We start from the raw sequence: 24,584 nt of genomic DNA, 5'->3' as shown, positions 1-24,584 counted from the left end.
TTGATTGAGTCGAATCCACTTATTTTAATAATATGCCCGCATTTATTTTCATCACCCCTAATTAATCGTCGCTTACCTCTTATACTTCAATCAATCATGCGTTATATTCATTAATATTATTTTAATTTAATATCATATAGTAATAATAATAGTTAATTTGTTTTGAATCCAAAAACAACAATAGTAGGTAGAAGGGAAAATAATGGTACTAAAAAATTATTGTAGGCATATTAATTAAATTATAATTTGTAAATAATGAATCTCGTTTCCTATTCTTCCTATCCCATCGATTGGTCTTTTTAGTACTACTTCTCTTTTTTATTTTATATTTTTTGTCATTGGTATTAATATTTTATAGTTTTCGTCGGCCATGTATTGTTTTCCATAAAATGAAAATGGGAAAAAATTATTATTACTTTGGTTTGCTTCGTGGAAAATGAAATATCCTTTTTCTTTTGAAAGTTGTGATTCTGATTTCTGTAGAATATGGTTATGATTGATAATAATTAGTTTTTAGTTTTGATTTTCCAAAGTAGATTGAAAATCAAATACGTGTTGAGCTGTTACCCTTTTTCTTCATTCCAATTTCCACCACTCTTACTTTTCACAAGTAGATACAAAAGCTAGAAAAGAACCAACCTGGCAACTCGGTAATCTGTTTAGCAATACATAATAATATTTGTTCAAACTAACATATTTTTCAAAATTTTGTTATTTCTTTTTTCCGGAATTATTATTATTCTCACTTGCAAGCTGTAAATGAATCGCAATAATGAAAAATGAGTTCATATCAGTATTAGCCTCCCCTTTTCTTTTTCTTTCTTCTTCATCTCTCAGAATATATATGAATATTATATATTGTATGGTATTGCATTTGTGCTGTATGCTCTCTGTGATTCCAATATTGCTTCTTACCTTAACACGCGTCCATTGTTGCTTCTCTTCACCTCCTCCATTATTCTATATCTTAATTTCATCCAGAATGAAGTTTTTGTAGCATTCACTGTCTCTATTCCCGCACCTCTTCCCCCCCTGTTTTACTGGACTTTCTTTTGGTAATTCAGTGTTTGTATATCTCAGAAACCATTTAACAAAGGCTCCTGTGTCGTTAACTTTTGGTGTTTCTTCTGCATTTTCCTAGTTAACGATCTTCAAATAGCTTGGAAGTCATTCAAGATTCTATCTTTAAGTGTTTCTTGAGCTATTCCCCGCCTGGATTATCACCATTTAGCTTGAAGAAGACTCACCGATTCCGCTTTTTTTGGTCATTTTGGCTCATTACCTCTTCTGGGTTTTGAAAAAGAACTTGTTTGTATATAATGGCCCCATCCTTGTATTGGTGGGCAAAGGAAACTCACAGGGGGACCCCTGTAGTTGTGAAGATGGAGAACCCAAATAATTGGTCAATGGTGGAGCTAGAATCCCCCTCGGAAGAAGATTTCATGTACCCAACCGGCGCAATTCCGAAGGGCGCCCGTAACAAGAACGCCAAGCAGCTCACTTGGGTTCTCCTCCTCAAAGCCCACAAGGCCGCCGGCTGTCTCACCTCCATCGCCGCTGCATTTTTCTCCCTCGCCGCCATCGTCCGCCGCCGTATCTCCGATGGAAGGACCGACTTCACCGACACGTCGGAGGCAGAAAGCCCTGCCGTCAAGTCAAAATTTTTTACCTGCATTAAAGTTTTCCTTTGTCTTTCTTTAGTCCTACTCGGCTTTGAAATATCTGCTTATTTCAAAGGGTGGCATTTTGGAGCTCCAGATCTCCAATTGCAGTATCTTTACACGCTAACAAATCTTTCGACCGTAAAGGGCGTGTTTGATTTTCTTTATTCGAGGTGGGTTCTGATCAGAGTCGAGTATCTTGCTCCACCGCTTCAGTTCTTGATCAATGTCTGCATAATTCTCTTCCTAGTCCAAAGCGTGGATAGGCTAATCCTGTGTTTGGGTTGCTTCTGGATCAAATTCAAGAATCTCAAACCCGTAGCCAAACAAGAACTTGTCGATCTAGAGTCTGGTGATGGGGGTGGCTATTTCCCCATGGTTTTGGTTCAGATACCAATGTGCAATGAAAAAGAGGTGACGTACCGATTTTAAAGCAAAACAGGATAAATTATTAGTCGAATTCCTCATTTCTTGATTGGTTAGTTACTGGATATTGTTGGATTTTGCATTGTGATAGGTTTATCAGCAATCTATTGCTGCCGTGTGCAGTTTGGACTGGCCTAAAGGGAGAATGCTGATTCAAATCTTGGATGATTCCGATGATCCTACAACCCAGTTGTTGATCAAAGAAGAAGTACTTAAATGGCAGCAGAGTGGTGCCAACATCATATACAGGCATAGAGTTATTAGGGATGGATACAAGGCTGGCAATCTTAAATCTGCCATGGGTTGCAGCTATGTTAAAGATTACGAATTCGTCACCATATTTGATGCTGATTTTCAGCCTTTCCCGGATTTTCTTAAAAGAACTATACCTCATTTTAAGGTATTTTTACTACTCACAAGTTCGCGTAATTGCTCGGAAATTGCCGCATTAACTGCATTTGTTATCTTGAACTTCCCTTGTTCATCGTGTCAGAACATGTTTTATCATCCAAAATTTCATTAATGTGGCATTAATTTCGATCAGTATTGATTACAATTTGGGACAATATATGCATAAAAACTATGGAGATAAAAGTGTTGTGTTAATTGTAGCTAAGCCAAAATAAAGAAGTGGTTACAATTTGGATTTCAGGATAATGAGGAACTAGGATTGGTTCAGGCAAGGTGGTCCTTTGTGAACAAGGACGAAAATCTTCTAACAAGGTTGCAGCTCATTAATTTAGCATTCCATTTCGAAGTGGAGCAGCAGGTTAATGGAGTTTTTCTCAACTTTTTCGGGTTTAATGGGACTGCTGGGGTGTGGAGGATAAAGGCGTTGGAAGAATCCGGCGGTTGGTTGGAGAGAACCACTGTCGAGGATATGGACATTGCAGTTCGAGCCCATCTTCATGGTTGGAAATTCATTTTCCTCAATGATGTTGAGGTATATTTGGCTTTTTGATCCTTGGTAGTTTAAGTTTCTCTTTGAGCAATCTAATAGGTCATGAAATTCTTGATTTAATCAATCAATCTATTTAAACTGTTTGCGAACCGGGATAACTAATGTTGATTTATCGAAACTTTCAGTGCCAGTGTGAGTTGCCCGAATCTTATGAAGCATATCGGAAGCAGCAGCACAGATGGCATTCAGGGCCGATGCAATTGTTCCGTCTCTGTTTGCCAGCCATACTCCGTTCAAAGGTTTGTGCAGAATCTTTTTGATTATTTTTGTTAAAGGCCAAAACATATATCGTGAACTATTGATGCTGATTCGGTATTCTTTCTGAATTTGGTATGTGCAGATAAGCATTTGGAAGAAAGCCAACATCATCTTTCTCTTCTTCTTGCTAAGAAAACTCGTACTCCCATTTTACTCTTTCACCCTTTTCTGCATCATTCTTCCCATGACCATGTTCGTCCCGGAGGCTACCCTTCCATCATGGGTTGTATGTTACATTCCAGCAGCAATGTCGTTTCTTAACATTCTTCCGGCACCCAAATCATTCCCCTTTATTGTCCCATACTTGTTGTTCGAGAACACAATGTCGGTGACCAAGTTCAATGCCATGATCTCCGGCCTCTTCCAACTTGGATCTGCATATGAATGGGTGGTGACGAAAAAATCTGGCCGTTCATCTGAGGGGGATCTGGTATCATTGATTGATAGACAGCCGATGCCTCAAAGGGGTAACTCAGAGCCGAATTTAGATGAAATGAGGGTGGAAATGCAGCAGCAAGAAGAGAGGGACAGTAGGAAAAAGAAGCATAATAGGATATATACCAAGGAGTTGGCCTTGGCTTTTCTTTTGTTAACAGCTTCAGTAAGAAGTTTGATGTCTGCTCAAGGGATCCATTTTTACTTCCTGCTATTCCAAGGCGTGTCGTTCTTGCTCGTCGGCCTAGACTTGATAGGCGAGCAGGTATAAGATGATGCACGAGAAGTTCAAGATTGACTTGCCCCGTGTTTTCTTGTAAATAAAAGCTCCAGCAGATCCAAGATGATGCTTTACTCCAGATCCAAGATGATGCATGAGAAGTTCAAGATGGCTACTCTTCGAATCAAAAGGGAAAAGGGTGGATATTGGTTTAGTAAATAAAATTACTTTTCCCTTCTTCTTCCTTTTTTGTAATTTCATTTATTTTATGGAATTCTTTTGTTTTTTTTTAAATTCCCCTGGGTATATATTCTTTTTGTACGAAGTAATGGTTAAAAATCAATGAACGGAAATTATTCGTTGTAATTAGAGTAGGTAGACTTCACGTGGTATCCACCTAATACCGATACAAGTATTTTATATTATCGAACGAGAAATCAATTATTTTGTAATGGAGACAATTTCTTGATGATTTAACAAGAGAATGAATTCATATAATACACTCCCAAATTTTTTTGTATCCTTTATGACTACTTTAACATTATCAATGACAATGGCGTATCACTCACTCTTAGCTGGATTTGTATGGTTTACAATATGTATTCTGTTGGCGGCATTAATCTTTGTTTTGGTACATCAATTCAAGACAAGAGTGAGTGAACGGCTATAGCTAGCTTCCTTGTCTTTTTTTGTGGGTATGATCATTAAATTCTTCGTTCAACAAATTTAGACACACACGAGAATTGACATTTCTTTTCATTACGGCGCCTATATTAATATCAATTTACATAATAGAAACACGTATTGTGTATGTAATACGAAAAATGGATAAAATCAATGTAGAGAAGGTTTACAATTTAGTTGAGTGGTGGGGTGGCTCAACTTGTGTTATGGTCGCACCATTATTAATATTATTTTATAATAATGGATCGGACTTTATGCTATGAAACATGGGACATTTTATTTTATTTTATTTAAAATTTGTCCGGAACAAGCAACATGCCCACACATGTCACCCATACCAAACAAATGGGGCCAACGTAATTCCATTTTTATAATGATTGTATTTATGCATTACCAAACAACCCAACAAAAAGCCCACGATGCTTCGCCGAAGATCATCCATAGAAAGTGGTATGATTTTACAACCAAATTAGACTTCTGATTTTTGAAAATACAAGAACTCTCGTGAGATATTTTCAAAAACTCTCGTGAGACTCTATCTCACGAGAGTATTTTGTGAGATGAATTTTGTAAGTGGGTCATTTATGATATTGTGTTATTTTTTGTGTTAAAAATATAACTCTTTGTTGTAAATATAAGTGGGCTTGACACGTATCACGGATAAAGATCGTCTCACAAAAAACCAACACTTTTTGAAAATATAATGTTTTTGGAATGTATTGTATTTTTCACCAAATATTTATTAATTGGTGTCTTATTAGGATTTTAAACTAAAAATGTTATTTTGACTCAGGTCACAGTAATATATTTCGAATTTTTATTGATATGGAAATTAAATATTTGAAATAAAAAAGTCATACAACTTTTTAAGTTGTTTTGTTTCGTGTTCATATGATAAAGATATTATTGAAGTAATAATTGATTATTTGATTTGACGTAATTGATGTATTTTGAATGATAATTTACCATGATAGCATCTAATTACTTCCTGCTTCTTTCGGGATTTTTATTTTTCTTTTTTAACGTGGGGTTTTTGCTCAAAGTTACCCCAAAAAGGGAACTTTGCAAGGGACCTGAACGGAGGTAATACGGTACTCAGTCGCATTAACGATGTATATCTTACTATATTACAATAATATAAATATTTTAATTAACTAATTTTTAATTAATTGATGAAGTTTGAGATAAAATTCTACAGGTAATTATATCCAAATTTAATTTACAACAAAATCAAAAATCAAAATTATTAGGCAAATTAGTCACTTTGTATGACCTTATCTTTTTTTAGTCATTAGACGTTATCTTATTTATCAAAATGACATTAACTCTATGACATTTAATATATTTTTATTTACGAAAATGTCACTCACAAATAAAATTAAAGTATTTGTAATGTTTTAATGACTATTTATTTACGAAACACTATATGTTTTGTGTTTTTTAATTTTAAAATTTATCTTTTATCTTTTTTCCCCCTTAAAAAACACGGATTTCAAGAAAATACTAGTAACCATGATTAATCTATGTATCGGTCTAATAGTATCAATCAAACAAAACCATTAATTAAGGAAAGAGAGAAAAACAAAACAAAAACAAAAGTTGCAGATAGAATTAAATGTTGTGAAGGCCCAACACTACAACAGGCTGGGATGCCCCATGGAAAACATTTATATGTCCAATATCCATCCTATTACACTACCATTTTGAGTAATTTATTGGATGAGAAAAAAGAATATCCTGTAAATTACTGAGTCGTGAGAAATTGAGCTAGAAATCAAAGAGTGTTACATGGAGGTTACACCTAATTCTTTGTCTTGTTCAAAAAAACTTTTAATAAAAATATTATTTTTTATTTTATTATTTATTGTGCAGTTTTAGGGATATCAAAATTGAACTCGACTCTAGTTATTAAGGTTGAGGTTTTTGGGTTCGAGTTGGACCCGAATTTTTATAACAAAATAATTAAATACACGTAATAATAATCAATATATTTTGATTTAAATACATAATAACAAATCTCACTAATATAATTATATATAATTTAATAAAATATAAAAATATAATTATATAAAATTTAAATTTGAAAATTTAATTGTATAAAATTTAAAATATACTTACTACAGTAAATATATATTTTTTTTTCAAAAATAAATAATTTACAAATTAATTATTACATGTTGAAAATCTATGATACAATATACAATAGTTTTTTTTTTCAAACATATAATATATAAAAATACATTCAATATTTCTTAATTCTATAAATAAGTAAAAAAATTTCTCAACCCACATCCGAATAAATCCAAAAGCGACCAACCCGAACTCGACTAACTCGATCAACCCAAACCTACATGATTTGATTTTTTATTTGTTGTTTATTTAACAAAAAAATAATTAATATACATGATAATAATAAATATATTTTAATTTATATACATAATAAAAAAATATCGCTTATATATGAATTAAATTTGAAAATTTAATTTTAAAAAATTTAAAATATATTTACTAAAAAAATAATTAATTAATATTTTTGTTGAACTCGATAAATAATTATATTTTCATAATTATTTTTTAAAATTTTATAGTATAATTATTTTGTTGAACTAAGTAAAATTAATTTTATAAGTAAGTAATAAATACATAATAATAATATTTTCATTAAAAAAAATTTTGAACAAGAAAAACAATTAAGAAAAATAATTATAGGTTGAAAAGAAAAAATTTTTTTAAAAAAATTGGTATACTTTCCTAATTTAATAGAGCATGTATTTTATTTTTTACACGAGACGAAAGCCATATGATCATCATCTCTCAAAGTAAAAAAGCTAAATACAACAACAAAATCAATCATCTTTCACTATTCCCAATCCAATCCGCATTTACAATAAGGTTTCGTGAATCTAAACAGTCATTTTCTTCTGCTAAAATTCGAAGAACAAAGAGTTAGGACTCATAACCTATCAACACCACAATAACAAAATAAGTTTATCCATATCTCACCATTTTCTTAGAGAAAAGAACCAAAAAAAAAAATTCCAATCAGTACAGGCTACATGTTGTTAGAAACAAAACCATCGATTCCCAACTTTTGACAAATTCAACAGCTCCATCGTCGTTTACATCTCTGAAAAGGACGATATCATGTTAATGAGACAATGAAGTTGAACAAAGATTACTAAAACAGCTCTGTTTGAGGTGAGTACCTTTCTGCCCTGGTGGATTGGAACCGGATCCCATTTGAAGGATACTTCGGAGTTCATTGTCGAATAGAGTCTGCATGAGACACAAACATCTTATCAGTCCTTTGAAGACACTTTAATACAAAATAAGCTGATGGATCTTGTGTTTACGGCTGGTAAGGGGTAGAACGGCTGAACGGTGCCCGGGAGTCCATTGAAGGTGCCATGTGAAAATCCTCGAAGAGCATGAGATGGGCTCAGTCCGGGGTTGATTCCATTTGCGTTTGCATTGCCACCTTGCGAGTTAAGTATCTAATACGAATGAATGAACGCAAATGGTTACAAAGGCTCTGTTTACAAGAATATTACTAAATGCTAGTTGAATCTCTTATATTATATCTCACATTTTTTGATAAGATCTGGTCTATATCCACATTCAGTTCTGGATTTACAGTCGCTAACTTCATCGACAAAAACTGCAACCACAAAGCTTACTCATCTTCATGCTATACTAAAAATATAAATTGACAAAACAAATCAAACTATAGTCTGTATCTATTTTGGGGAGAAGGAATAAAAAACATCTATATTTTCCAAATATTCGTACAGCTTTCAGACGACATACCTCAACCTGATGCTGGAGTGATTGCACATAGTTGATGATCTCATCAAGCATCACTGCTTTCCCAGTAATCTTGAATTTCAAATCAACAAACTTCAATATAAAGTTGAGCAAAATAGATTTAACCAAAAGTTAAACCAAACAAGCCGGCTACCTTGTTGCATCCCGGAACCAGTTCTTGCAGCAATTTCATCCTCTCACTAATCCTCTCCCTTCTAACCTGTAGACCATATTATCTTGCAAACTTCATTTCACAGTTTTGGCAGAAATTTTCCTAACAATTCTACTAACTAATCGAAAAATTACCCTTTCTGCAAGACTGTGACTACTCGTGGCCTGTCCCCTTTTAGCTCTCATATGAAGGTAATTTTCTTTAGAAGGTTCAGCACCAACATCATTATTCTTAGTTTGATCAACATCTTGCTTACCCCGTGAATTTGTGGAACAATTTGGATCGATCTTTTGATTCATTTCGTCATGTTCTCCGGGTGATTCAAGATCCTCAGAGGGATCCTTACCATGTTGTTCTTCAGCATTCTGTAATGGCAATAGGCAAAGATGGTGTTAGATCAACTCTGGACATGGTACATTAGACATTTAAAGGAAAATTTTGTTGGATCAATTACCTTAATTAATGCTCCAAAAGATACTTTTCTTTTCCTCTTCCCGTTAAAGGAATCTCCTAATGCCCTATGTTCCGAAGTTTGGCAGTGATCCAGAGAAATTGCACCATTTCTTGAAGCTCTCTGAGTAATAACTCCATTATTTTGAGCAAAACTCGAGTGAATGTTGCCAAACGAATTGTCCATTTGTGAAAAGCATCCACTTCCAAAGCTGGGAGCCTTTGGCACCAAATCAACCAGATTAGGATCAGATGGGAAATGAACCAGGTGGGATGATCTTGCCAGAATCTGATTTTCTAGCACAGCTGAGTAATGTGAATCATTAAACTCATTTTGAGCAAAATATGACGAATTTCCAAGATTCCCTTGATTTATCGACATAATCGAATCCCAGTTAGATCCATAATAAGGGTCTACTTCACCTGAAGCCATTGCCATCCCCCTATCCATATTTTCCTCGGAACTCATGATCAAGAAACAAAAACCCAAGAACTTGGAACCCTAAATCTTCTTTTTTCGGAAGGAATTCAACAAAAGTTAAAGTGGGTTGATTTTGACCAAAAACAGCTGGTAAAATCTTGCGGGACTTAACAAGGAACAAATAAAAATGTCAGCTTTATAGTACTGAGAGGTAAGTTAAAGCAAACAAAAGAAACCCCTAATTTCAGCATCCTGAAGTCACAGAGAAAAAGATTAAAAATATATAAATAAAAAATCTTAGTACTAGGCACAATATCTACACAGCTATCCAAGTCATCTTTTGTTGAATCCTGGCATCAATTCTACTCTAATGTGGAAAAAGTAATTCTCCCAAGACAAGAAAGTATGAACCTTTCATAGCTTAAAGTAGGCAATGGAGATATTAAAGATATTGGGCCTATTGGCTAGCAACAGCTCATCAGACTATGATAACAGATTCCTTATTCACTCTTTTGATTAGATTTAGATAAATTATAACGCATCAACAAAGAACAAATCTGCTGAATGCTTAACCCAAAATTTAATCTAATCGACAGCAAATCTCTTCACCAAATATGAAATTAGCTTGTTACCACTAAAAAGGGCCCCAACTCTTAACAAAAAAGGGGAACTCTTTTTAATCTGCTTAACCAGAAACTTTGACTAAGAACTCAACCATCCTACGAGTGGGCTAGAATCGAAGAAAAGCAAAATTGCAGGGACCCTTTTGAGATATTCTCACTGTGGGTGGCTAAAATCGATAAAGAGGGATCAAATTCTGGTTGAACTAACTATAAACAAACAGAATATGAGCAGGGTTTCAAAGGTATACAGCTAGCCACTCGGAGCATCAATCTTGCTTAAATTCCACCCAAAAAAAGAAAAAAAGCAAATTGCACGGGCCTAACAAATAATATCACAAAGAGGACAGCATATATATATATCAAAGTATACAAATAAAAAGATAATGAAAACAAAGGCTTGTCTTTTACCACCCAGTAAACAAATGTAACAGAATGATGATTTTAAAACAAAAGCTGACCAGTGTGCCAACTACTCTCGCAGATTAAATAATTTAAGAATCTAATCCCCCGTACTCATTAATCTAATATATCATCTAACATCGTCATAAAATAAGGTTCTTCACTTGAATAACAAGCTTACTTGACATCTCTTTTCTTGTCCTTCCTTTACTTTTTTTTTTTTTTCCCTCTGACAAATTTGCCAACTATTCTTACAGGCTTATCCTTGCTGTTGCACACTCAAATCTCCAAAGTGCCAACCAACCTAACAATTCTTTAGACAACCTTCAATGGGGTGCTTATATGATTTCACCCGGGCCATTCATTGGCCCGGGCCCACGTCCAGGGGCCGGACCCCACACACAAATTGTGTGGTGTGTGGGACCCGGGTCAATGAACGGTATTTCACCCGATGCAACATAGAATGAGCCCCTTCAATGAGGTGTTGGAACAAAATTTCAACAATTCCATGGACTAATCAATTAATGTTGCAACTACGACCAAAAAAAAAAAATCATAACCAATTTTTAAAGTTTTTATTTTTATCGCAACTATTTTGCATTTATCTTGAAACCATGACAACGTTAATTTGTTGCGGTTAATTAATATTTTGGATCTAAAATATATTTGATAAATGACAAGTTTCATTCTCCTGTTTAGCTTATATAATATTGTCTCGTGTTCAATCTGTCTCGTATTTCATCTGATCCATTACGGATTTAACAATCTACTGGGCTATAATTTGGCCCTACGAGAAATTGGACTCAACCTCAGAGGCAATTGGAAGCCCATATTGTTACCATTCTCGGCCTACTATGGGAGGCAGGCAGGCCCGGACATGCATCGTCCAGGAACATTTTCATCATGTGGCCACTAAATATTAATGTATCAATCAATATATTTATTTAAATTAAAATGATGAAACGATTATAGTGTTTATTCGAATACTATACACTTTATTTGTAATAATTTTAATATTATAAAGTAGCCAACTAATTTTGATATACCTTCACTTTCTTAATAAAAATCTTTTACAAAGAAAGTATATAATCGCATATCATTCAAATCTCACATAATTTATTCCTAAATCATATCTTTATCCCCCATTTCAATGCTAATTGCTAACCATAACTTCTTGAATGCCCTGTCATTTTATAATAAGTATATACATTAAAAATATTTGTAATTAATATATATACATACAAAATATATCTAATATATACATCATTTATGCAAAATTAATTTATTTCAAAAAAAATGAAAATGGTAACTGTATTTGGCGTATAGAGAACGTAATTTTTCACAAAAATTCATACAGATAAAATAAAATAAAGAAATAGGTGGGGACGCAAAATTAGGGGGAGAGAACCGAAGATAGATTTCGTGATTTAGACTTGTCTTGGGTGCTCGGATACATTGTTTACTCGCTACACATGAAACAAAATAAAATAAAATAAAATACTGAAACGTATATAATACAGCCAGGTCACAATTCACACCACATAAAAGACTCAACGCCTTACACTTGATTTTTTTTTTTAATAATAATAATAATAATAAATTGTCCTACACTTTTAGACTTTTTGTTCATGCCAAAAATAGCTAAATTTTCAACAAAAAAAAAAAGCTAAATTTTAGTTTTATCAAGTACCTGCCTACTTGTAATAAGAAAAAATTGGTTAATATAAATTTTTATGTTTATATATATTTAAAAAAAACAATTGATTTTATTATAAATTAGCGAGGAAAAATGGAATTTAAGTAAGTAATGGGTGGACCGAACTGTACCCTCTGCGGTGGTTCTGTAAATGAATGCTCACTAATTACGATGGGCCAGGCCTCCTATTTGATAACAATCACTGCAAAAACTGGCCCATCATTAATGGGTCGGGTTTTCGTTTATTGTTTTTCAAAAGAAAAATACACATAAAATAAGTATTTAGAGCTGGATAGACACCACTATTTACCTCGTGAGACACACAAGTTGTAGTAAAATTTGAATGATGAAAGAAGACAAGTATAAATTTGTTGTTTGTGTTGGTTTATCTGGAGATAAAGATTTATCATGTGATGGGCCAACATGAGTGAGTAGTAGTGCATGTTGTATTGGGCTGAGACTGAATAGGGACCATGCATTTTTGGAAATTAATGGTGGATAGTTTCATGTTAGGAAACAAGTCCCCCTGTGAGGGGACATTTTTCACCTTATTATTTGAAATTTGAATGTCACATATCCTTTTCATGGGGCATTACATTTTATTGTTTTGTTGATGTCAATTATTATTTTATTTTTACTAGGGCATGTGACCACCGCTTTCGGCATATACTACTAAATTGCATAATCCATGAAAGTTTTTTTCACTCTTTAAATGGGAGGAGGTCCAGTCCACTTCACACCTATTTATTTTGTTCTTTCTACACATCATATAATCTAAATACTTATATATGCTTGGAGTGGTTGAATTACAATCCTCTCATATGTTTGATCAAGAACGGAGATCCATCTCAATAAAAGTGTGTGAGACAGCCTCACAAATATTTATCTATGAGATTGATATACTCGATCAATAGATAAGAGTCAAAATTATTTTTTTGAAATAAAAAAAAGTGTTGTTTTTCGTAAGTTTGATCGAGAAAAGAAATCTATCTCAACAAAAGTAACTCACGAGATCAAGATTTTAAAACACGCGGAACGCATTGAAGCGTGGAGGTAAACATCAAAAGTGTATTCAAAACTTCCTATAATTTCAATTATATTAAGCCAAACATCAAACGAATAATATAATTACGATAAGTATAAGATTTAATATACAGCTTCAAGTTCTAAATAATAAATATATATTTATAAAAATATTTAATTAAAAAAATGAAATCTTTCAGTTTAAAAATTGGTTACTTAATTGAATTTATGCGTATTAAAACTTAAACGAGTTACGATCTCACAAGAATTACATGTAGAACAGGAAGCAATGTATTCTTTAAATTTATGAATGACAAGTCATTAATATAACCTTGACTAACTTAAAAAAAAATTAAAAAAATTATAACTTACATGCTTACAGAAATTGGTACGCATAACTTTTATTTTTCAATTAATCCAACTGTCAGCAACATATAAATTGTAATTGTAATCATGAAACTTGACTAATAATAAAGTTTGAAGAATTTTGAATCACATGTTTGTGATTTTCATACATGATTTACCAACTACCCTTTTGCTTTTTTTATGGAAATTTCCAGCTGACATGTCATCCTTTTGACCCAAAAAATGCTCTAAGGGGCCACTTAATAAATTTTGTTTTTAAAAAAAAAAATAAAAGAAGCTCGCCCATTTAATTTAAATTTCTTCAAAATTATTCACTAAATCACAATATCCAACTCGAATTCTATATACATTATCAAAATCATTTGTATAGCAAACGTAATATGATAAGAAATCGAACCAGTAATATAATCACGAAAATTAATATACATTAATGTGATTTTTTCTCATCAATATATTTAGCTAACAAAACATGTAACATCCCAAGCTTGCAATATATATAATCACAAAAATTAATGTAAATGAATATATACACACACACACATACATACATACACACGTACACATGTTTTGTTCGCTAAGTATAGTACTGATAATATTATGTGTGTGTGTGTCAGTGTGTGTGTGTTAGAGTCTATCAACTGGAAAATTTTATCTTATCCCATGGGTTTTACCCCATGTGATAGGTGAAAACACATGATTGGTTAAATTATGCGGGTTTCACATAATTGATGTGGGGCCCCCATGATTTGAACCAATAAAAGAATTTCACCTATTCGATGTGATAATGCCCATGGAATAGGATCGAATCATCCCTATCAACTATCAAAGAGACGTGGAGTATATAAGTAGCCCCTCTCTCTATTTGAAATAAATAAACGTAACGTACATGCAATTTTTGGAACACGGCCATATATATATATATTTTTGTTTATTATTGACTTTTAGATAAGAATTAGAGTCATGAAATGTGAAGCCACGTTTTTTGGTCATAGGCTAGAATTGTAACAGCCACAATTAGTAGCAGATTAGTGTTGCATGTATCAGCCAAGGAGTGTAACAGCTAGAAATCAAGAGATTGTAACAGCTGCAATAATGAAGAATGATGGCTGTTAATATGAGTTATTGGCCATGAATATGAGGCCCTTCAGCTGCTTCTTACACCTATAAATAGTGGCAGATTTAGCAGGGAGATCACACCAATTTCGAACACAAAAACTGAGTAAAACTCTGCACATTTTGAGTTCCAACCTTCTGCCACTTTCGAGGACTAGCAGAAGCAGTACCAGTTCGATAGCAGCAGTTCAAGCAGAGCAAGGTTTCTGTTCCAGTTTCAAAGAAAGCATTCTGTTCTATTGTGGAAGAAGTTTTCTGCTCACGTTTGAGGCTTACCATCAACATCAAGTTCTGCACGATTTGTTATAAATCGAATACGGTAAGAGGGCTTATATCTATATATGTTTTAAATACGTTCATGATCGTGTTTGTGAAAATTCAATCGTAAATGGCCTGGTTCATACTTCTTTGAAATTCGTACATGTTTGTTCTATGAAACTCCTTGTTATGCACTGTTAGAATTCGACTTAAGAAGTGGATAAGGAATTCCGAAAACATGATAGATATGATATGGCCCTGATGCGGTGGGTTATAATAACCGTTTAAGGCCTCGCCCCCTTAGAGGAGTAAAAATTAGGGACTGATCAGTAGCCATGATTAACGAGATGAATAACAGTGCTATGTCTAAGTTTATGTGATATTCATGATATGTATTGATGCTCAGTTTCAAGTCATGCCTTGTTCTGATCTATGTTGCGACATGTGTTGGAACGTGTTTCCTTTGAACTCCTATATATATGTATATTCGACATTTGCATGTACGATTGGCCCCCTCTTGCTGAGTGTTTCCCAAAACACTCATCCCCCTTACTTCCCTTCCCAGATACTGAAGAGCGGTTGGATGATGATGAGAAAAACGCATTCTGGGGTTGGTGATCAAGTCTAAATTTATGGAATTGCTAGCAGTCTTATTAGTTTTATTATCGCTTATATTTCGCTTCCGCTATTATCATGTTTTGGTTATTGTAAAGACATTACTGGATTTGTAAAGACTGGTTGAAGGATGTTTATGTACTACATGGCTTGTTGTTTTACGATTTAAAATTGTTTACAACGCCGATGCTACGTTCCGATCACGGGGCGTGACATGAAAAGCGACTAATATTTGAGATCTGGCTGGCCTATTCTTGAAGCATGTAAATGTGTAATGGAGATTGCACTTAGAATTTAAAATGGGGAATCACCTTTTTATTGACGACTAATAAGAATTATTCATGAAGAAAGCACAAACCTAATATTAAGTACTTTTTTGTGGTGTCATTTTACCATATTTTGTGGCATTATTTCCTCCTTGTCGCTTCATAATGCAATTTCCCCATCTCGAGTCAATTCATCAGAATATGAATATCCTCTGAATTAAGTCCACATCGAACTACTTAATTGGCTCTTTAGTTAAGACCTACATGATAATATATTTAATAATAAAAGGTAAAAACGGGATCTTTTTTATAAGGTATGATGGTACTACAATTATCTAGCTAGCGTGGTAATAAATGTACGTAATAAAACATACACGTGTATTGGATGAGTTGCAATACATAGGATAAATTGATGATCATGCAAGTGGTATATATTATGCAGAAGAGCACATAATTTTGCTTTAAAAGTCCAACATAGCAGCAAGTGGAATCAATATCTCAAACATATATGTATAATTAATAGACGCTTAAAACAGGAGACAAAGCATCACTAATCATGCCCCATAAATTCAAAAGCTATGCATGCCAACTAAAATCCTCTTATCAAAGAATCTCCTTCCACTCCTTTTTGAATTATGGGAGGGAATGTCTCTTGCCTTTTGCTAAAGCCAATTAGGATATGTGTGTGTGTGTTTGACAGTGGGAGTATTTCTTTATTTTTTTATAAAAAGAAAAAAAAATTGTTTAGATTTCATAATATTTTGTCAAAAATTAAAAATCTACACGTGAAATTTATCCAACATCATTTACAGTTCCACTTGTGTGATTATAAGTGATGATGGGCATGATTGTGTAATGTAAATTGAGGAACAGATGGAAAGGTGAAATCTGGATATTTCAGTCAAAGCAATGAGCTTTTTGGTGCATTATTGGCTGAACATGAGCTGGTTCTTGTACTTGACATGAACTATGTTATATAAATGAGAAAGCAGATTCACTCACACAGGAATTAATCATGAAATTCCCTTGTAATCATATTAAACATTCCCTCCAATTTGCAAAATCTCGATCCCATTAGCAAAAAAGCTTTTTTTTGAGTTTGGAAAAGTTTCCAAACACTTCAATTCACATTACACATAACTGGCTCCACCTTGTCTCCATTACACGAAAAGCTACCAAATTCCATTTTCATCTTTTCTTTTCACCATTTCAAGACAATGCAAAAAACTCCAACAACATCTCCGGACCATTACAATCATGCATCGTCCCATGGCGCAAAAACAGGCAGCTGAGCCATAGTGAGTGGCACGGGCCTCAGCTGTGCGGTTGGGATCCAAGAATTCATATTGCTCGAACCCAAACTCGCAAACACTAGAGGAGTTAGTTTTTTGTCTGGGCTGGCCTCCCTTGAGCTGCTGAGACTCGTGACTAGAGAAGATGGATTAGACAAGTGTTGAATCACATGAGTACCCGAATCATCCACCATCGAATGGCTCGAGTCCATGCCTATCAAATCATGCAGACCGACCGAGAAAGGAGAACTTTGATAGTTCCCTATGTTCATGGTTCTCACATTATTAGCTTCTGTTGTTGAATTTTCTTGATTGCGCAGAACCATTTTCCAGTCAGGGACGTTCCCTACACTTTTGACTTGGGCGCATTCCACGTTCCCCGGACCGACCGTGTTGTACTCAATGGCCGGCACCTCTACATTAGGCTCCCTGTCCTTGTTTCGCCTTGCTATCTCTCCAGTAGGCAATGTGTTGCTCGCCATGATTTTCTCCACGTCGTACCGAGATATATCAAAGTTAGTGACAGCATTCGCACCGCGGAATTTTATTGCAGCTATATCATAAGCTTCAGCAGCTTCCTCTTGAGTACCTGCATTACAGATTGAGCAAATTCGAAATTTTTATTTACTCAAAACTCAAATTGTAGAGAAGAAATCACATGAGAGAGATATTATTTTATCCCCTTTACCATTTTGTCTCATACAAACAGCCTTAAGAAAAGTTATAGTCCCACTCAAACCAGTCACTCAGAGTCAAAGTTGCTGTATGATCAGCCTTATAAAAGCATTCACCGATAAAGGAGAAGCATGAAAGCAAATAAAGACATAAAACTGAGTCCAATAGATCCTGAATAATGCCGGAATCTATCAGTACAAACAACAGTTCAAATATATTTCAAGCTTACGGACAAGAACTGAAATAAAATTTTTAAATGCAGCAAAACGTGAAAATATCAACTTACTGAAAGTTCCTAGATAAAGATCCTTGTTACCGGCTACTCGACCAATCCTCGCTTGCCATCTGCCATGCTGATGATGCCTGTTAGCAAACACAAACCCCTTAAACCTTCATCAACATAATCCTCAAAACTACGAATATTATAAAAACTGAATCTTTCTCCTTCACACTGAGACTTTCAATATGCACTAATTGTCATTCATTGAGCCATATAACAAAAGTGAAAAAATAGATTGAAATCAACCTCGTGACGCCTCTGTACATAGAAGCACCTCTTGAAAATCCACTACTTCTCCTGAAAATGAAACAAGATATAATCGTATCGCAACCAAACTCAAGGAGCAAGACTAATAAAGTCATCAATGAATTCACCTTCTTAAGTGAGCAACGTACTCTTGCCGAGTCATGTTTTTCATTTCCTCGAGTTCACGATGGTAGTTTTCCAACTGTAACAGCAGCAATAACATAACTTTGGAGACACAGATATCCTATAACCGAAATACAAATTGATATATACCGGAAAATTGATGTGTGTTGAAGCACCCCAATACTTAAGAGCAGCAAGATCATAAGCCCTTGCAGCTTTATCTTCCATATCATATCCTCCTAAAGTTTCATTATCATTAGTAAATTATGAATTCAATATATCCAAACAAAATTCTCACATTAAACCAATAATTTTGTTTCTTGAAGTAGGACATTCTTACCAAGATAAACTGAGATTATGCAATTTGATGGAACAGCATAGCCAGACCAAAGAGAGGGAATCCGACCAATAATAAACGGGGTTAGAATTTGGAAATGAAGCAAATGTGGAAGTTTATATTCATCAGTTTAATAAAATTAGTGAAAAAGGCCATTGGTTTATTGTCATTGTAATTACCTTGCCTTCCTTTTCTGGTTTGCCCCTCTTTCTTGCAGCTGTTATCCCACAAGTGAGCTTCATATCGACCTGTCCACCTATGCCTTTGGGCATAAACATATAATGGAAAAAACAAATTTTCAAATCGAGTTTAAAAAAGGCCGGACTACACTAGATAACACCCAAAGTCGATAGAAATCAAACCAAATCTTGAAAATAGAGGTGGTGGGGATGGAGGGAGGAAGAAACAAAAACTAATGAATAAAAAAAAATAGTTCAAGAAACGCTAGAAATTACGATACTTTAAAACTTTTTAACATTAAAAAAAGGCAGTGACTACTACTAACACTGTAATGATGATACCGCAAGGTCAAAGAAAGAAACATAGAAACTCACCTTGTCACACCTCTGTACTGTGAAGTTCTCTGTCCAAATGTATCGATAGATTTCCTGTGAACTGTTTGCTTCTGAGGTATTTTCTCAAGCCCTCTCTTCTTAGTTTCCATGGTTACACCCTCATTAGTTTCAGCGGGTGAAATGTGCCTTGAAGCAGTAACACAGCTTGACTGTGAACCAGGACTCATGGATAAAGTCAAGGATTGTAAATCCCCACATCCCATCACAACTCTATCATTAACCAAATCATTATTGTTGCTGTTATTGACCTGATTCTCAAGTACTTGATTTTGATCCATCCATGTTTTCAGACACGGAATTTCATCCTCAGACATATTTGGCTGTTCCTCAGTCGTTTGGTACATGGGATTGCAGTTAAGGCCAGAATAGAAGTGATTTTGCTGTCTGTAATGTTCTTGATTGTAAAATGCGCTGTCCAGGCTTAAAACCATAGCGTCCCTATGAGGAGAGGCGGTGGAGCCATATTGATGATTCGCCATCGTTGCACCTCCCAAGAAGTTTTCAAGTTTTGGAGAAGAATTAGTCACCATAGCTACAGCAAACAGCACAAATTAAAGAAGATAGCTACTAGAAAAAAAAAAACCCATGATTCACTACAAAGCAGCAGCCATTTAAGCTGAAAACAAGACAGAAGATCTAGAAACTGACCTCCGGATTGTGATCTAGAAAGAGCTTCCATAATGCAAAGAGAGCCATCAGATTTGAGTGGCATTACTGATAATGGGGAGTGAAAGACACCGTTTTCAGCTACACCATAACACAGCCCAGAATTGTTGAGGTGAGAAGAAGAAAGACAGAAGCTTGCTGCCGCAACCCCATTAGTGGTATTGTTAGCCTCCATTCTCATGTGGGGTGCCAGAGAAAATCCCAACCAGTTGTTATTGCTGCCATTGCTGTCGTTGTTTAAGGGCTTCATCTTCTACTTTACACGCACGCTAATTTTTTTTTCAAGTTCTTGAAGACAAGCTAGGATCCAGTCAATCATTGGGTGAACATAGAGCAATCATTTCAATAACCTTATGTTGAGCCAAAAATATAAAACTTGAATCTTTCATGAAACGAAGAGAAAATAAGAGAGAATCCCACAAGATTTAGCTACAAAAATTGCTATTATTTTTAAACCAATCCACGAAAAAAATAAATAAATAAAACCGGTCCCTTTAAACTAAACAAAAGGAATGAAGTTGAGCAAGCAACATATGCTGGGAAACGGGTAGCATTCCTCTCTGCATTCTATAGGGATCTGTGTACATATTTATATATACTCCAAAAGCAATATGGTATCTTCTAACGAAGGATAAACATTCTCGTTACTTTAAAAAAAAAAAAAAAAGAGTATATCTTGGTTATTAAATTCTTAAACTTGCTTAAAACATTCGGCAAGTGTCTTAATCCAACATTGGATCGTTTATTACCGAATCTTTCAATTTTCTGTCGTCTTTTTAGTTTCCGTCTATTGTTAAATTTTCTTTCTCAATAACGATGAGCTAATAATATCTTACTTAAAATACTTGTTTTTTTAAAAAAAAAAAAAATCATAAGGTTTAAAAAAATGTATTTAAAAATCGATGATGCTTATTTTTTTAATCTTAAATTATTCTTTTCGTTATATTATTTTATTCAATCCTTTAATGACTAGGTAAATTTGAAGTGTAATATTGCAAGACCCTTTCGTACAACGGGCATGCAATAAAACATTTATAAATTTATTATTATGCATTACATAATGAAAAAAATTTCAATAATAATTGTAAAAAAAATAAAATTACGTGTTAGTACCCATAATTATCAGATTACGTCAACGTGTAAATTGTTATGGTCAATCTAGTGGGAGATTTAAAGGACCAATGGGAAGAAAGGATGTTCAGAAATGGTAAAAAAAGGACATTTTTGCTTTTTTATAAAATTAATTACAGTGGCTAAGATTTGACGGACAGGATCTGTAGATCTGCCTGCCCATTCAGTCACTTCATGCTCTACAGCCTTTTCTTTTCTGTACCATTCATCCATACATCCATACATACATGCATTGCATACATACCCCTTACGTTACAAATATACAATTATTATATAATAATTTCTTTATAACATCTTTGTCGTTTGTACGAGGCTACTTACGACACTCGATATTTGCATTTGGCATTATTATTTAATAAAGAACTTAGATTACATATAATTATATTATAATCAATACAATAATTTAACGTTATGCATGTTAATATATATATATACATACCCAAATTGTGAACCTAGATATCTTTGATTTGTTTGGATTCAGTTGTCAGTCACATGATTAAATAAGTAAACATTTTAAAATCCCAAATTAAGATAATAATTTGACCTCTTTAATTTATTTAGAAATTAAATATAAAATTTAAGCAGACTTGGTTGTAATCTAAATTTGGAATTAGATTAAGATGAGCTGCTTAATTAAAGAGAGAGTGAGTGTGGATGTGAGTGTATTAGTCAACACCTGCTTGCAGACAGAAAGTAGAAGTGGGTCTTTGTGCTCCATATATTCTCTAAATGATGATCAAAGGGCCCAATAAAATCATAATGCCTTTAGAGATGATAATATATATATATATATATATATATATATATATATAATCCTTTAATTTTCTTCATATAATTTCATTTCCACCTTATCTCATACATCACTTTTATTTTCTTTGCCAGTGCGGATTAATATATATTTATATATATTATTATGAGGATGATTAATTAGGAGGTTATTTAATATTATATGTGGTTTGAAAATAAATATAAGAAGTAGTACGTGATATTCTTCGTGCGGGTGGGTTAATGATTAATATATATTTGCATGAGATGGAAGTGCATGAAAGTTTATAATTATTTGGAGACAGATTTTCAAATGTAAATGATTTGGTTTGAATCTTGAATGAAATAAAGTTTTTGGGAGGGAAAAGAAAGCAAACAGCGTAGTACTAAGTACTAACACTTTTTTTTTTTCCATTTTATGTGGCAATCATGAGTGAATCCACCAATTTTAATTAACTCACAAATGCTGTTGGGGCATGCAAATCATTGTTGCATGCTCATGCTCTATCTATGATATGCTTTGCTCTAATTAACAAGATAATTAATATTTTTATTATATATATAAATAATGTGCATGATTTCAATAAATTGCATGATCCATATATATACTTTGCATGAGTCGGCAAAAATAAGTTAGCATGAATGTCTATACACACACACACACATTGGTCTTTTAAAATTTCTAGTGTTTTTGTACATGAGAGTGAAAAGGACAGGGATGGAGACCCGCAGCTAGCGCCTTGCTTGTGTTCATTTTAACTCTTAAATGGAATTAATGGATACTGTCATTTTATTTATTTGGACATAAACGAAAGAAAGAAAGAAAGAAAAAGGAGAAGAATCTCAATTTTGAATAAATAATTAATATATAAATATTAATATTACGGGATCTGACACAATATGCATGATCAATTGTATTTGGTATGTGTATGAGGAAATTATACATACATAAACACATACCCCTTTTTCCTATTCTCTCTCTCAGCCAAAGAATGATATGTCACAATCTAAGCCTTATCGTATGGTCGCAATCATCTTAGATTCCTCTCTCTCTCTCTCTCTTTCACAAATTATTACATATAAGTTGAAGAACTGAATGGCGTAAATCTAAGATAGATATATATTATTACATCATATGATATAATTTCGCAAACATGCATGGGAACCGATTAATATTATATTTAAGATGAAAATTACAATGTTATACATAGTTTGTAATTCAGAAAGAAACCGGAAACATGAGATGTTTGCATCTAGAGCCAGTCGTTGTTAAAAATATTCTGAATATTGTGACAAATTTAATGCAAAAAAGAAAAAGAAAGAATTATAGAAATGAAAGTTAGGTGGTGTAATTTATTTAAAGGAAAGGGGGGGAAGTCTGCTGCAACTGAGCTAGGTAGCTAGGTGCATGCCTGTTGCATTTGAAAATTGAAATGTGTGCTGATGCAATACCCTGAAAACAAATTCATTAATTTCTATCCTTTGGCTAAAAATGGATGAGAGACTACGAGATTTCTTTGCTTACAATGGTGTGTTTGGAGATTTATGGAGCTAGCATGTCATGGCTTACCTGGAAAAGTGAAGATAGCTAACATTTGGTAAAGAAAACCAAACAGTACTTTGCCATCTTTAAAGCTTCTAACTATTAATTTTGGCATATTTCTTTCAGCATGGTCCCATGTCAATATATTTGGATTTAAAGATCAAATTTTTACTCTCTTCTTGCATCATGTTCTTGTTGGAAGCTGCCCAAGAAAATACTTTTTGCCTTTAAATATTTATCACATTTTATGAAACGTTAAAATCAAACGAAACACGCTTTTAATTTTATGTGTGTAGGTAATTTAATTATAAAGTAAATTAAATAATGAAGCATTATTATTATTATTATTATTATTATTGAGTAAAAGACCATACATACAGCTTGTCCCGATTGATGTGAATCATATTTATTATCATTATCTTACAAAGATAAGAGGTTTGACTTAGAGAACACTTACAAGTTTGTATGTGAGGTATGGTATACATAAATAAATACATACACCAGCTAGGAGGGTAGCTAGATATGATGTGATGAATCAATCAAAAAAAGGTTGGCTAGCAGTCAAACCCTGGATTTTATCTGACATTTTTACCAATGTCAAATTTACAAATCAATCAATGAAGCAGTGATTGCTTGCATTATTATTTTTATTTTATTATTATATATATATAACATGAACTCGAATAAGGAACAAAACAGATATTATTCTTACTCAAAAATATACCATGTAAAAAAATACTAGATGCTGATAAATGTCGTCATGTATAGTACCACAATGGTTTCTGGAGGCATAAATATTTAATAGATTGTACATGTAAAGTAGTTTTTCTTAAAAAAAATAAAATAAAGATATAAATTCCGTACCATAATTCAATAAATCACTCATTTGTAATTTGGCATCTGGCTTGATCACAATTTCAAATCTGCGATTCCAGTTTTCATACATCACCAATGCTTCAAAATCGGCCATTTCATTTACAATAAAATGTAAAATTTGTGAATCAAACGGACCAATTTATTGCAATACAAATTGATTTTAACAGAAAATTAGGGTTATAACTAAACTAAATCATGTGTTACTACTACTAAGTGGGTAATGG

The 24,584-nt window shown here is 33.5% G+C and overlaps 3 protein-coding genes across 3 annotated transcripts; 1 reads left to right on the top strand and 2 right to left on the bottom strand.

Annotated features, from left to right (window-relative positions):
* The first annotated feature begins 734 nt into the window (after nt 1–734).
* Nucleotides 735–4,327, top strand: LOC140860692 (probable xyloglucan glycosyltransferase 12). The gene is made up of 5 exons (XM_073263699.1): nt 735–2,075; nt 2,179–2,487; nt 2,740–3,030; nt 3,174–3,287; nt 3,389–4,327. The coding sequence occupies exons 1-5, from the start codon at nt 1,320–1,322 to the stop codon at nt 4,010–4,012; spliced, it is 2,094 nt and encodes a 697-aa protein (XP_073119800.1). The 5' UTR covers nt 735–1,319; the 3' UTR covers nt 4,013–4,327.
* A 3,147-nt stretch (nt 4,328–7,474) lies between these two features.
* On the bottom strand, nt 7,475–10,778 carry LOC140864052 (transcription factor bHLH74-like). The gene is made up of 8 exons (XM_073267949.1): nt 9,076–10,778; nt 8,756–8,986; nt 8,604–8,669; nt 8,453–8,521; nt 8,232–8,303; nt 7,999–8,139; nt 7,852–7,921; nt 7,475–7,772 (listed from the first exon to the last, which is right to left on the bottom strand). Exons 1-8 carry the CDS (start codon nt 9,538–9,540, stop codon nt 7,765–7,767), a joined length of 1,122 nt encoding a protein of 373 aa, XP_073124050.1. The 5' UTR covers nt 9,541–10,778; the 3' UTR covers nt 7,475–7,764.
* Nucleotides 10,779–16,875: 6,097 nt separating this feature from the next.
* On the bottom strand, nt 16,876–20,667 carry LOC140863428 (AP2-like ethylene-responsive transcription factor ANT). Its single transcript, XM_073266858.1, has 9 exons — nt 20,028–20,667; nt 19,359–19,911; nt 18,984–19,066; nt 18,808–18,816; nt 18,618–18,706; nt 18,473–18,546; nt 18,345–18,395; nt 18,105–18,181; nt 16,876–17,732 (listed from the first exon to the last, which is right to left on the bottom strand). Exons 1-9 carry the CDS (start codon nt 20,293–20,295, stop codon nt 17,107–17,109), a joined length of 1,830 nt encoding a protein of 609 aa, XP_073122959.1. The 5' UTR covers nt 20,296–20,667; the 3' UTR covers nt 16,876–17,106.
* Nucleotides 20,668–24,584: the final 3,917 nt, after the last annotated feature.

Source organism: Henckelia pumila, chromosome 4 (genome assembly GCF_033568475.1).
Source record: "Henckelia pumila isolate YLH828 chromosome 4, ASM3356847v2, whole genome shotgun sequence".
Lineage (NCBI taxonomy): Eukaryota > Viridiplantae > Streptophyta > Magnoliopsida > Lamiales > Gesneriaceae > Henckelia > Henckelia pumila.
The sequence above is the reverse complement of the archived record's forward strand: the minus strand, read 5'-3'. Positions and strand labels throughout refer to the sequence as shown.